This window comes from Salvelinus namaycush, chromosome 4 (genome assembly GCF_016432855.1).
Source record: "Salvelinus namaycush isolate Seneca chromosome 4, SaNama_1.0, whole genome shotgun sequence".
In the NCBI taxonomy this organism is placed as follows: Eukaryota; Metazoa; Chordata; class Actinopteri; order Salmoniformes; family Salmonidae; genus Salvelinus; species Salvelinus namaycush.
The window spans coordinates 35,902,114-35,916,553 of NC_052310.1; the positions used below are offsets into that span (position 1 = coordinate 35,902,114).

General features: G+C 40.7%; 1 protein-coding gene across 1 annotated transcript in view; it reads left to right on the forward strand.

Moving 5' to 3' along the window:
• The window catches only part of LOC120045594 (DNA nucleotidylexotransferase), a 156,480-nt gene that overhangs the window by 38,948 nt on the left and 103,092 nt on the right, over nt 1–14,440 (forward strand). Inside the window, exons 4-7 of the mRNA XM_038990495.1 lie at nt 968–1,138; nt 9,197–9,268; nt 9,486–9,609; nt 11,708–11,840. Coding sequence (XP_038846423.1) covers nt 968–1,138; nt 9,197–9,268; nt 9,486–9,609; nt 11,708–11,840 — 500 coding nt within the window. The remainder of the gene's footprint in view (nt 1–967; nt 1,139–9,196; nt 9,269–9,485; nt 9,610–11,707; nt 11,841–14,440) is intronic.

A 14,440-nucleotide genomic window follows, 5' to 3' on the forward strand; every position in this document is an offset into this window, starting at 1 on the left:
TATCTTTCTCTGAGCAATTAGATTAGTATAAAATAATATAATTTCCCTTTTTTTTTAGCATGCAATATAGCTCAGTATTTGTATTATTTATTTTATATCGTATTTTTTGCTCATCTTTATCAAGGGTGCCAATAATTATGGACCTGACTGTACATACCTACATTTACCATGAGTCTGTTCTGTATATCAATGCAGAGCAATGGGTATCGAGTAATGAAGCTTCTCTTTCCTGGAACATGGTGTCCTCTGGGACAGCTCATGCATAAACCCGCCCCCTCCCCCCCGGCCAAATCCTTCTTCTGAAAATAACAAAAGGGAAAACTCCTGCCAGTTGTTCTTTACTTTCGTTTGAACCACCATGTTGCTTCAGAGAGGAGAGAGCACTGCAGGCCCCTGGGGAGCCTTTTGTCAACAAGAGGAAAATGACAGGTTCCTCTCTGGCGCACACCGACCAACATGTCACTGTGCGGTCATCCAGTAGAAGGCCTGTGCGCCTGGGCCTACCATGGCGGGAAGACAGATGGATGGGGGTAAAGAAGGAGAGTGAAGGAGAGGGGAACTGTGTACTCCGATCCCTGTCTGACTGTCACCACGGGTCAGTGCATTTGATGTTTGAGTGCACACCTGACATATCTCTCTCTCTTTCTTTCCCCACACTATCGCTCCCTTTGTTTTTCTCTCTGTCCTCTCCCATCCCTCTATTTCTCTGACCTCATATCACAATTCTTTTGGGTTTCCTTGTTTCATCTTTGTTTCTCATCTTCATATTTCTCACATCCCTCTCCTCTCTTCCCTCTCCTTTCGTTGTGCCTCTCTCTCTCTCTCTCTCTCTCTCTCTCTCTCTCTCTCTCTCTCTCTCTGTCTCTCTCTCTCTCTCTCTCTCTCTCTCTCTATCTCTCTCTCTCTCTGTCTGTCTCTGTCTCTCTCTGTCTCTGTCTGTCTGTCTGTCCCATCCTCTTCTCTGTAGGATGTGATGGAGGAACTGGCTGAAAGTTCTGAGTTCAATGAAAGTAAGGGTCCATGCCTGGCATTCCGTCAAGCAGCCTCAGTCCTGAAGAGTCTGCCGTCAGCAGTGCACTGTCTGGAGGCCATCCAGGGCCTCCCCTGCCTGGGGGAACACACCAAGGCTGTCATGGAGGTAATATCATCTCCACTGCATACCACATTAACTAAATAGTAACATTATTGTTTAAATGGATTTTCTAAACTTTAAGACTTAATCTAGAGAAATATAATCTATATTGTTCTCTGTAAAGTGTTCCGTCTTGATTGTATGAATCTGAACCTTTCTGATTGATTGAATTACTTATGCATCTAATTAATTATGTCAAATTATCTTATATTTATTTTGGAAAAATAACAGACGTTTCAGTGTCAAGTGTCAATCATAAATGGAGGACTCTGGATGGTTCTAACTTGTTTTAGTATAGACATTGCCATTGAGGGCTTCCACCATTTAAAAGTAGTCAACTGGGTGGGGATTCCAATGGGTTGGGAGTGATCAGCTAGTATTGTCTTTTTCAAATTGGGTTGCCTATGGTTTGTAAACCAAAGACTAAGGTAATATCCAGGAGCCAAGACAACGATTTATACCAGGCCATTGGTCCCAAGATCCAGACTCAGTGAGTTGAGACCGTAATAAGTTCAAGACCAAATTAATGTGGTCTCGAGTGGTCTCAAGATCCAGACCACCAGATCAATAGTCCATGGGCCCTTTCTTCATATGTAAGAAACTCAAGTTCAGTACAGTATATTACAGTATTGTATAGCACATTGTGTTTTGGCCAAATAGATGTCAATGTTTGGGCTCTTGGAAGATTGGAGTCTCCCCGCTGGCTATGCATCTCAATACTTGACACTTTTTCCTGAAGTGTGCACTTGTCCACTACCCACATGTTGGTCCTCTGTAGCTCAGTTGGTAGAGCATGGCGCATGCCACTTTAAAATGGAGATAGCTTCAATGGTGTTGCACATGCTGTCACAGATGCCATGATGGCACAGATACAAGTTTTTCCGCTTAAGTTTTCATGTACCAAATAAAAATCGATGTCTTTCAATGTGTTTCCGTTGCATTTTCAACTCTACTGATTTTCTCACAAAAAATGTTGCGTTAAATAGCAAATGTGGCTACTCTGGTCTTGGCACGTACGCTCTAGCCAGCTCGCAAATACAGTGCAGGTAGGCTGTGCGGGTAGGCTAGTCTACATGATGGCATTATTATGGATAAGAGCGAGAATATTTCTGTTGTTGTCTAAAGGCAGTCAAGCATCGATCATCATGTCACCAGAATAAGATCCTCAATATTTATTGGAAAGGAGCATCAAGATCATTGTGCACTTTCACCACTCTGTGAAGTTCATCATAACTTATTTAATCTGTAGCCTAATATAACTACATGCTTTCCTGAGTCGTAGTGGGGGACAACACACTATGTCATCACGTTACTTCGATATGATGGTTGTTATATCATTATTTGCACATAAAGACGCTTCCATCGCCATTTCTAGCTTAATTTTTTACAGACGAACAAACTGTCGACATTTATAAAATTGTACGGAAACGTCCTGTTTACATCACAGCTGTCGTGATTTTTTTTCTTCTACGGTACAACTTTACTCACATAAAAACTGTGGATGGAAACGTAGTTACGATACTAATGAGGATTGCGATACTGGTATTGTCCCAGCCTTAAGAACTGTTTCGCTAGCACAGACTGGAATATGTTCTGGGATTGATCCGATAACATTGAGTAGTTTACCACATCTGTCACCGGCTTCATTAACAAGTTGTTCCCACAGTAACCGTGCGTACATATCCCAACCAGAAGCCATGGATTACAGGAAACATCTGCACTGAGCAAAAGGCTAGAGCTGCCACTTCAAGGAGCGGGTCACAAATCCAGATGCTTATAAGAAATCCCGCTACAACCACCTACAATCCACGTCAAAGTGTCAATACAGGACTAAGATCGAATCCTCCTACGCCGGCTCACTCTCCGTAGCCGATGTGAGTAAGAACTTTAAACAGGTTAACATTCAGACGGATTACCAGGGCGTGCACTCAGACCATGCGCTTACCAGCTGACAAGTGTCTTCACGGACATTTCCAACCTCTCCCTGACCCAGTTTATAATACCTACATGTTTCAAGCAGACCGCCATAGTCCCTGTGCCCAAGAACGCCTATGTAACCTGTCTAAATGACTATCGCCCAGTAGCACTCACATCTTTAGCCATGAAATGCTTTGAAAGTCATGGTTCACATCAATACCATCATCCCAGACACCCTAGACCCACTCCATTTCACATACCACCCCAACAGATCCACAGATGACACAATCGCTATTGCAGTCCACATCAGTAAAAGTATAAATCAATTCAAATTCCTTATATTAAGCAAACCAGACAGAACAAATTTTTCCATTTTTTATTGACTGATAGCCAGGGGTACACTCCAACAGATAACATCATTTTCAAACGAAGCATCTGTGTATAATGAATCTGCCAGATCAGAAGCAGTAGGGATTACCATGGATGTTCTCTTGATAAGTATATGAATTGGACCATTTTCCTGTCAAAATGTAATGAGTACTTTTGAGTGTCAGGGAAAATGTATGGAGTAAAAAGTACATTATTTTCTTTAGGAATGTAGTGAAGTAAAAGTAAAAGTTGCCAAAAATATATATAGTAAAGTAAAGTACAGATACCCAAAAAACTACTTAAGTAGTACTTTAAAGTATTTTTACTTAAGTACTTTGCACCACTGAAAACAACTAGAGCCTATGTGCACGTTGTAATCAAAAAGTATATATTAATTGCTGCATTTCTAACTGTCTTTTTGTGAGGAGCAGCCGGAAACTAGTTGTTTACGAGTGATGGGGTCGATAAACCAGGAGGATTCTCCATCATCGTTAAATCTCCAGTTTGGGAACATTTTGGTTTCCCAGTAGATTACAACCGTGATGGACAGAGAGAACATGTTACCACTGCTCAACCTCAAACATGTTGACACATTTACTCAGACATCACCCCAGTATTCCTACTACCGGAGCAAGACAGAAACGCAAAAAAACAACAACACAACTTTGTCTCCCCTCTGCATTCAAGCATCCCTTCGCAGCTGATTCTGAATGGGCCAAATAAATTACAAGAGCAATAGGTATGTCTATAGCCGTGGATATGTGCCCATTATCAGTGTTTGAGAAGAATAGGGGGTTTCAGCACCTCGTGAAAGTGCTCGAGGGACGTTACGAACTTCTCCCTTACACCCATTTCAGCAAACAGGTTAGTACCCGCTCTATATAAGCAAACTAAAGCTAAAGTTGTCAATGAATTGGCCAATGCACCCTGTGTTGCGCTTACTACAGATGGATGGCCCACCAGGGCTACAGAGAGCTACTTAACAGTGACAGCCCATCACATTACTCCAGAGTGGGAAATGAGAAGTATGTGTTACATACACACCCCTTTTATGAGAGTCACACAAGTGCGTATATTTTTCTCTTTGTAAGAAAACATTACAGCATAGGCCTATACAATATCTGAGCCATGTTTTCATATTGATTTCACACGCATATTGCACTTCATTTTAATGTTGTCGTTGATGAGTAATCGTGTGTTTTCATTTAGGAAAATACAAAGTGTTGGTATTCCTGATTGTGCACTCAAAAAGTCATTATATGACTCATGATCATTTACCGAATCAGGAATACCAACACTTTGTATTTTCTTTAATAAACCAACATTTACTACAGTAACTATTGGAATTTCAATTTCCTGCTGTACCGAAACTGAACCGAACAGTGTACCCAAAACCACAATATGTACTGAACTGTGGGTTTGGTGAACCGTTACACCCCTACTAAGGAAGTAACATGGTCCACACACACCAACACAGTTGTGAAGAAAGCACGACAACACCTCTTTCCCATCAGGGGGCTGCAAAGATTTGGCATGGGCCCTCAGATCCTCAAAAGGTTCTACAGCTGCACCATTGAGAGCATCTTAACCGGCTGCATCACCGCTTGGTATGGCAAATACTTGGCATCTGACCGCAAGGCGCTACAGAGGGTACTGCGTACGGCCCAGTACATCACTTGGGCCAAGCTCCCTGCCATCCAGGACCTCTATACGAGGCATTGTCAGAGGAAGGCGCTAAAAATTGTCAAAGACTCCAGCCACCCGAGTCATAGACTGTTGGTAAGAGGTACCGATGCACCTAGTCTGGAACCAACAGGACTCTGAACAGCTTTTACCCCCAAGCCAAATAGCTACCCGGACTATCTGCATTGATCCTTTTTTTGCAACTCTTTTGACTCATCATAAATACTGATCATATTTATTATCCTGTTGCTTAGTCACTTTATCTATATGTACACCTATATGTACATATCTACGTCAATTACCTCATACCCCTACACATCGACTCGGTACAGGTATCCCGCTGCTCCCGAGTGGCGCAGCGGGCTAAGGCACTGCATCTCAATGCTAGAGGTGTCACTACAGACACCCTGGTTTGAGTCCAGGATGTATCACAACTGGCCATGATTAGAGAATGTAAGTAAGCATTTCACTGTAAGGTTGTTCTATTCGGCGCACGTGACAAATAAACTTTGATTTGATTTGAGTCCCATAGGGCGGCGCACAATTGGCCCAGTGTCGTCCGGGTTTGGCAGGGGTAGGCCGTCATTGTAATTAAGAATTTGTTCTTAACTGACTTGTCTAGTTAAATAAAGGCTACATATAGCCAAGTTGTTGTTGGGAAGGACCCATAAGTAAGTGTTTCACTGTTAGTTTACAAAGCATGTGACAAATAACATTTGAATAGATTTGAGCTACAATACATACTGTATCTTAACAACCACTGAATTAAACATTCAAAAGCATGAAAGCTTATGAAATCACCCCAAAGTCAACCCTGAGATTATAGGATTAAGTTGTCTTTAGAGAGCTCAAGCTCATACAGAAAACATTATGTTGCTAACGCCAGCTAAGATACTTACATGGACACAGGAAATTAGTCATTTGATTCCAGGTGTAGCTAACTAGTTAGTTTCCCAAATATCCAACAATAATGAAGCCAGCTAGCAGCTTGAAATGATGAAGTGGTATACGTCCCCAGCCGTATTCAAATAGTCATTTTAATGATTAATTATTCTGGTTATTGTGTGCAGCTAGCCATCCATCTAGCCATGCTAGCAAGCCAGTCAAATTTCCAATGTCCAAAACCAGCTACCTAGCCACATCTCGGTAGTTAGCCAGTTACCCAGCAAGTGAGAATGTGACGTATGTTGATGTCTGAAATCTCATCTAGCCAGTTACATAAAGCTAAAGAAAAGAACATGTCCTTGGGTGCTCCTGGAATGAAATAATAACATTGCTTCAATGCAAATGTCAGTGTCACGCTAGCTAGCTAGCCAGCTAGGAGACAGTCAGTGAGTGGCTAGCCAGACAGTAAATGCTAGCAAAGTAACGTTAGCTAATTCGTCTGCCATGGTTGGCCAGCCAGGCTGTTAGCATTCCTCGATAAACTTTACTCCAAGCGCCGGGCATAGATTGCTTTAGCTTCGTCCAGTCTGTCAAAGGTAAGGGTCTCTCCCTCATAAAAGACCTGAAGATAGAGCTGAAACTTGATCCCCTTTTTGTAGAGACAGGCTTTGATGACCTTCACGAGTTTGGCACTCCTGTCCAGGTAGAAAGGTATATCTTGCCCACTGAATTTTTGTTGATGCTCTCTCGCCCAGCGCATGGCACATTCCTTGTCTTAGTAGGGATAAAGGCGAGCAATTATCCCCTAGGCCGCTCCATTGGGTTGGATTTGGGGGTGGGGGGATCTGTGCACTTGGTCAAGGTATCAGGAATCAAGGTAAGACCCAAGTGCAGACTGTGTGAAGTAACAATGTTTATTGTAACAACAGGTGCAGGCCAAGGCAGGCATGGGTCGCTAATCCAGAAGTGGAGCAAAGGTACAGGATGGCAGGCAGGCTCAGGGTCAGGGACAAGCAGAGTGGTCAGGCGGGCAGGTACAGGGTCAGGACAGGCAAGGGTCAAAAACCAGGAGGACGAGAAAAAGAGAGACTGGCGAAAAACAGGAGCTGAGACAACACACTGGTTGACTTGAACAAACAAGACAAACTGGCACAGACAGACAGAAAACACAGGTATAAATACCCAGAGGATAAGTGGGGAAGATGGGCGACACCTTGAGGGGGTGGAGACAAGCACAAGGACAGGTGAAACAGATCAGGGCAAGACACGAGGTCTGGCGGCTTGTCAAAGACATCATTGCATATCACTTCTAACGAATCTACCTTTGATAGCAGAACTGTGCTGTCTGTTTTCAGACGGGTGACAGCCTTCTCCAGTTCGACAATCCGCTCAGTGTTGTCGGTGGTGGAACCTTCCATTGTAGTGAGACATTGCCCAAAAGTGTTGACTGTTTCTCAAAAGGCATCAATGGAAGTTTGGAGAGGTGCCAGCAAGGTGCTGATGTGAACAGCCATATCCTCTTTTAGGCTACTTTGCTCTTTAGCTAGCTCAGCTACAGATGTGGTCATAGACAATGTCTCTGAAATCATTGCAGGCTGTAGAGTGTCAGAGAATGCCTATTTGAATTGAATGCTAAGCCACAGCTGGGTGAGATCTATGGGCAAATCCATGCAGGTCTGAAATTCAGGCAACGTCTCAATACGAAATGCATGGTGAGAAAGAAGAGAGAGAGCACTGACAGCTAATCTCTCAAAGCTCAGACACAGTCTTTATCCAAAAGGATGAGAATTCTTTATGTTAAGTAAAAGGAAACTGTCTTGAGATTCCCACTCATACTGTCATTTTGCCTGATATAGGTGTTCGCTGAGAGTCCGTCATTACCTATCCTACTTCTCATAGTGGCTCCTTACAGAACACAATCAAAACAACTAAACCAGTGACATGATACAAAACAAAGTGAAACTAAAAGAGTGAACCCAGTAAGCACTCACATTAGAGTGAACCCAGTAAGCAACCACTGAGTCGAGTATTGTTGAGTGAACATCAGAGAGGAAAAAGCTAAAAACCAACTTAGTAGTAGCTAGTAGTGAGCACTGAGGCAGTGGTAGTGCTGAACAATGTGTGTGTGTGTGTGTGTGTGTGTGTGTGTGTGTGTGTGTGTGTGCACCCCAATGAGAACTTGTGTCAGAGCAATATCCCTGAGTTTGAGGAGGGTTGGCCTTGGCTTGAGGGTTGATTACCAGCATTGAGCAGTGAACTTTAGGCAGAAAAGTATATTCTACTTTCAGGTCTTAGCTGCTGTTCATTGTTACAATATTAACCTCAAACTTGTAAACGCTTCACCACGAGTTGTGTCCTCTGAGATGACCAATTATGGTTCTATTAGATAATTGTGATGTTGTTTGGAGTGTTCATCCTACACCAGGGTCCCCCAACAGTGTATCAGATTAGTACAGTAGTACTGATCTAGGATCCTCTCTGTTCATATAATCGTATTCATTAAGACCCCCACATTTTCTGAGCAAAAAATAATGATACTTTTTTTATCATTCTTTTTAAATGTTGGACATAAAGTGATTTTAATTTTGGAAATCTGTTCCAAAGTATTCCCACGCATAATAGAGAGATATACAGTATGTGATCATTTGCAAATGTAAGCCAGGTTTAAAATAATGATGTTTTAGTCAACTATTCAACTATCTGTTTTCTATCATATTGCGGTAAATTTGCTTTTCTGTAATCATTTGTAATTATGTTCTGGCCCCCTGAACATACGCTCAAGAAAAAAGCATCCCGAATCGGATGAATCTAGTTGATGATCCCTTTCCTACACCCTTTGATAAATGTAATATGGAGACACTTAAAATGTGACCAGCAAATGAGTTGTGCTCCCCAGAGAGGTGAACACTATTAGGCTCGGCAACAAAGCCTGTTCAAAACAAACATTTGGAGCTGTGTAAAATAACACCCTGAGCTTTTCATTACAGCTATTGTGGAATTAATCCGATGCTTAACCATACCAAAGATATAATTTATAGAATAGGAATGGACATGAGCATCAAAGGGGTACTTTATTTAAGTATAATCTGTTCTAAAATGAAAAGCAATTACTCAAGCTATATAACTGTTTTTAGAGAAATTACTTAGAACTTACCAGCAGTTTGGCAGGTAAAATCAATATATTAATGTAGTCTACTTGATTTTCCACAGGAGATCCTTACATTTGGCCGCTCTTTCAAAGTTGAAGAGATACGGTGTGATGAACGATATCAAGCACTTAAGGTAAGTTGCTCAAAAGGAACTTATTTTGAAATTCTTTTGAAGTCATAGAAATACCATTGCTTTTATTTCCTGTACATTTCCACCAAATGATCATTGTATACACCATAAAAATGCTGCCAGCAAGTATTTAAATAGTACAAGTACCAGTAATTCCGCCTCCCAAAGAGGTCCAATCTGATAATATGTTCTCTTGAGTACATCTGTCCTTCCCTGACAGCTGTTCACCAGTGTGTTCGGGGTTGGACCCAAAACAGCTGAGAAGTGGTACCGCAGAGGGCTGCGCTCACTCAAGGAGATTTTGACCGAGCCCAACATCCAGTTGAACAGGATGCAGAGAGCTGGTATAAACAGGAGTGGCACACAACTACTTCTCTTTCTTTTGATATTACAACATACATATCCAGCTGCACTCAATTATCTTACTTTTCATATTGACCAAACTGCAGAAAGAATTATTATAACGAACTCTGCTGGTATCTCTATCCCTGGGATTGTATTCACAAAAAGTCTCAGAGTAGGAGTGTTGATCTAGGATCAGTTTAGCCTTTTAGGTCATAATGAATGCGATTATATGAACAGAGAGGATCCTAGATCAGTACTACTGTACTAATCTGATACACTTTTTGAAAACAGTCCCTAATTCTGTTAATGTAATGTCCTAGAGTAGGTTCTTTAACACAGCAGTAGACCCAGGGACAATTAGCACTTCACAGGGTGAAGCTGAGACCTCATGGGGAACTAGGTAGCCAGTAGGCAGAGGGTACTGTAGCATACATTGTCTGATCCTCTGTAATAATGGTATGGGAATAATAATGCATTTTATTTTGTAAAGTGCTTTCTTGCATCAAACAACACAACAACATTTTCAGTCACCTCCTTGTCTGAAGAACAAGTGAATAAACAGGATAATGTCACGCCCTGCATGTTCTTTTCAAAAGTGTCATGGGATGTAGGCCTACATTGAACACCACACGTTGGCTGCTACTGTAGGCTGAATGATAGAATGTTAAAATGTTATGGGATGCATTTTCTCCATTGTTTTTGATGGTAGAACACTCTGGTTAAATAGCCACTCTGATCAAATAGCCACAGTAGCGTACTTGACCACTGTCTGAAACTGCAACTTAAAGCGAGTTCAGCCTGTGTTCACAGTAAACGCACACTTTAAGTTGCACAGAATTTTCATAACGTTCAAGTTTGCGCTCAGTAGGCTTGGGAATGTGCTTAGTGGCATTTCTTTTTAGGGAACATTGGTACTAAGACAAAAGAAACGTGGCACAGTGTGTAAATAATAACACATTAGCGCAGGAAATTAAGAAATTGATTAAAGTGCTGGAAGTGAATGCTGGAATTAAACAATTAACTATGCAAATGAGAAAAAGCTGTGTGCATTATGTAAATAGATCCCTGGCTCAAATAGAAGCCTGCCTCTAATAGTGTTCAGTGATTTAAGCAAATAAACACCCAGGCTATTAATTGAAGTGTTAGGGTACCTTTGTTATTTTATCATTGGCTTGGCGACGTCTTCATAAACCACTATTGTATTATCTGTTCTATAATGGATAATAATGTTTTATTCGATTCAATTTCCACTCAGATACGTTTTTTGGAAGAGGGTGACATTTCCAGTAAACTAAGCTGAAGTTAGAGAGTTTTAGCATTCTCTGTCGCTTTTGAGTAGTTTTTTGTGAAAGATTAACCCAGATCGTGAACCTTTTTTTCTTAGCAAGAGTACAAAGTTCTTATATTATTCTGAAACATACACTATATGTTGTATTTAAATATGTTATATATATATACTGTATATACATGTTATATATATATATACTGTATATACTGTATATACAGTATATATTTTGAAACATCCATGATTGTCAACTCGGAAGAGTGGAGGAGAAAGGTAGAGAGGAAAGCCGAGGCGAGTACAGAAGTGGAGGGCAAGTCAGGTGCGAGAAAATAGCATATTTCTTATTGTCACATGAATTTAGAGTTATACCTGTAGTCCTTGAACATCAATTAGGTTATATTCTCACTCTTAATAGTTTTTTTTAGGGCTTAGAGAGCTTTAGCACTTAGGTGTGCAGTGTTAAATGCATTCCCCATGTATGAAACATTTAAATTACACATGAGTATGTCATGCAACATGATAAGTTTAATGATAAATGTTTAAAACATCAAATATATTCCATATTGAAATCTTCATATTAAACAGCAAAAGCATTCACTAAGTTGATACGTTATACTCAGGAGAATATTTAACAGCTTTGTGATTCTAGTTCATATTTATTGTTATTTTATTATATATTTATGTTATGAAAATCCACAACATTTTTGAATATTTCCAAAATTACAGGTAAATTACTATACTGTACATCCTCCACAATTCTACTGCAGCTATTGCCCACTTCAGACAGACCGATTTTGACATTTTCCCTTCAGGTTTCCTGTATTACAGTGACATCTCCAAGGCTGTCAGTAAAGCCGAGGCCAAAGCTCTTGGATGCATCATCGAAGAGACAGTTCACTGGATCGCACCCGATGCTATACTGGCTCTGACAGGTGGCTTTCGCAGGTACCGTACAACTCTTGTCTCAGCTTGTCAGTGTTCATGTATTTGAGTGTTTGTAGAGTTTGAAATAGTAGGCCAAATACAACACTGTCTGTACAGTATGCAATAGTCTTAGTTTCTTGTTGTTGTCTGATGAATATAACCCCACTGTTGCAGGAATCAAATTACACTTGGAACATTAAATGAACTATATTTCTAATATTATTTAGCCCATTTTTTTTTTTTTTTAGAATGACACAAACCATGAGCGTGTCCATGACCTCTAGCTGTCCAATTTATTCTCTCTGACTTTTTCACAAACACACACACGCACGCACACACGCACACACACACACATTACAGAGTGGGGATTCCCTAGAGTCTAGGAAATCCCCTCTGTAATTTGTGTGCCTGCGTGCATATTTGTGCGTGCACTTGCATGTGTGTGCATGTGCTTGTGAAAAAGTGATAGAGAATAAATTGGACAGTTCAATCTGCCTTGATTTACTCCAATATCTGTTATGCACAATGAGTTTATTCTACATACTTTATCACATACATGGTTCGTTAGTTCCTGCCAAGAGAGGAGAGAAGAGTGTGTATAGAAGCATCAAGCATATATGGTACCCTACAGTAATTACACTCACATATACACTCACATGACATTACCATGTTCATAAAGAATGTCTACATTCACATAAATTGCTGGCTAGGCAGCTACGAAGAGAGGCTCTTTATGTACGTTTCCTTTGTGCTCTATTTATGTGTGGCACAGTGTGCTTCAGTGAGTTTGGAGCTCTGGGCTCTATGGTGGTGTAAAAATGTAGCCGTGTTAAATAATGCAAGAGCAGTCTGCCATAAGGACATGCGCTTCTCTTCTCTACGGGAATGACAGGCCTGCTGCTGGTTAACCAACAGTCTGTAACACTTACAGTTGAAGTCGGAAGTTTACATACACCTAAGTCAAATACACTTAAACTCAGTTTTTCACAATTCATGACATTTAATCCTAGTAAAAATCCCTGTCTTAGGTCAGTTAGGATCAACACTTTATTTTAAGAATGTGAAATGTCAGAATAATAGTAGAGAGAATGATTTATTTCAGCTTTTATTTATTTCATCACATTCCCAGTGGATCAGAAGTTTAGATACACTCAATTAGTATTTGGTAGCATTGCCTTTAAATTGTTTAACTTGGGTCAAAAGTTTCAGGTAGCCTTCCACAAGCTTCCCACAATACGTTTTGCTTTGGAGGCACTGCTTTGGAGCAGTGCCTTCTTCCTTGCTGAGTGGCCTTTCAGGTTATGTCGATATAGGACTCGTTTTACTGTGGCTATAGATACTTTTGTACCTGTTTCCTCCAGCATCTTCACAAGGTCCTTTGGTGTTGTTCTGGGATTGATTTGCACTTTTCGCACCAAGGTATGTTCATCTCTAGGAGACAGAACACATCTCCTTCCTCAGCGGTATGACAGCTGCGTGGTCCCATGGTGTTTATACTTGCATACTATTGTTTGTACATATGAACGTGGTACCTTCAGGCATTTGGAAATTGCTCCCAAGGATGAACCAGACTTGTGGAGGTCTACAATTTTTTTTCTGATGTCTTGGCTGATTTCTTTTGATTTTCCCATGATGTCAAGCAAAGAGGCACTGAGTTTGAAGGGAAGCCTTGAAATACATCCACAGGTACACCTCCAATTGACTCAAATGATGTCAATTAGCTTATCAGAAGCTTCTAAAGCCATGACATTTTTTGGAATTTTCCTAGCTGTTTAAAGGCACAGTCAACTTAGTGTATGTAAACTTCTGACCCACTGGAATTGTGATACAGTGAATTATAAGTTAAATATCTGTCTGTAAACAATTGTTGGAAAAATTACTTGTGTCATGCACAAAGTAGATGTCCTAACCGACTTGCCGAAAATATAGTTTGTTAACAAGAAATTTATGGAGTGGTTGAAAAACGCGTTTTAATGACTCCAACATAAGTGTATGCAATCTTCCGACTTTAACTGTATATCTCCTTGTTCTCTGTTATCCCCCAACCATCTCTCTTTCTTTCTCTATATCCCACTCTCTCTCTCTCTCTCCCTTTCTTTCTCTATATCCCACTCTCTCTCTCTCTCTCTCTCTCTCTCTCTCTCTCTCTCTCTCTCTCTCTCTCTCTCTCTCTCTCTCTCTCCCTTTCTTTCTCTATATCCCCCTCTCTCTCTCTCTCTCTCTCCCTTTCTTTCTCTATATCCCTCTCTCTCTCTATATATCCCTCTCTCTCTATATATATCCCTCTCTCTCTCTCTCTCTCTCTCTCTCTCTCTCTCTCTCTCTCTCTCTCTCTCTCTCTCTCTCTCTCTGACAGTACAGTAGAATCCTTGATAATACAGTATAATCCTTTATACACAGTAGGTAAAATCGGTGGAAAGAGAAACACACTGATTTCTTTTTTTCTTTAAATTTAGATTTGTTTTCTTTATTTTTCTATTTTTTAGGATGTCCCACTCCCCAGGTTATTTCTATAAAGATTCCAGTCTGTGGATACTTCCCTCAATAATACATTGTGGAAGTATAGTTCTTTGTAACGCTCTGGGCAGCCACACAAGCATACTGAATTGATTAGCATTTTA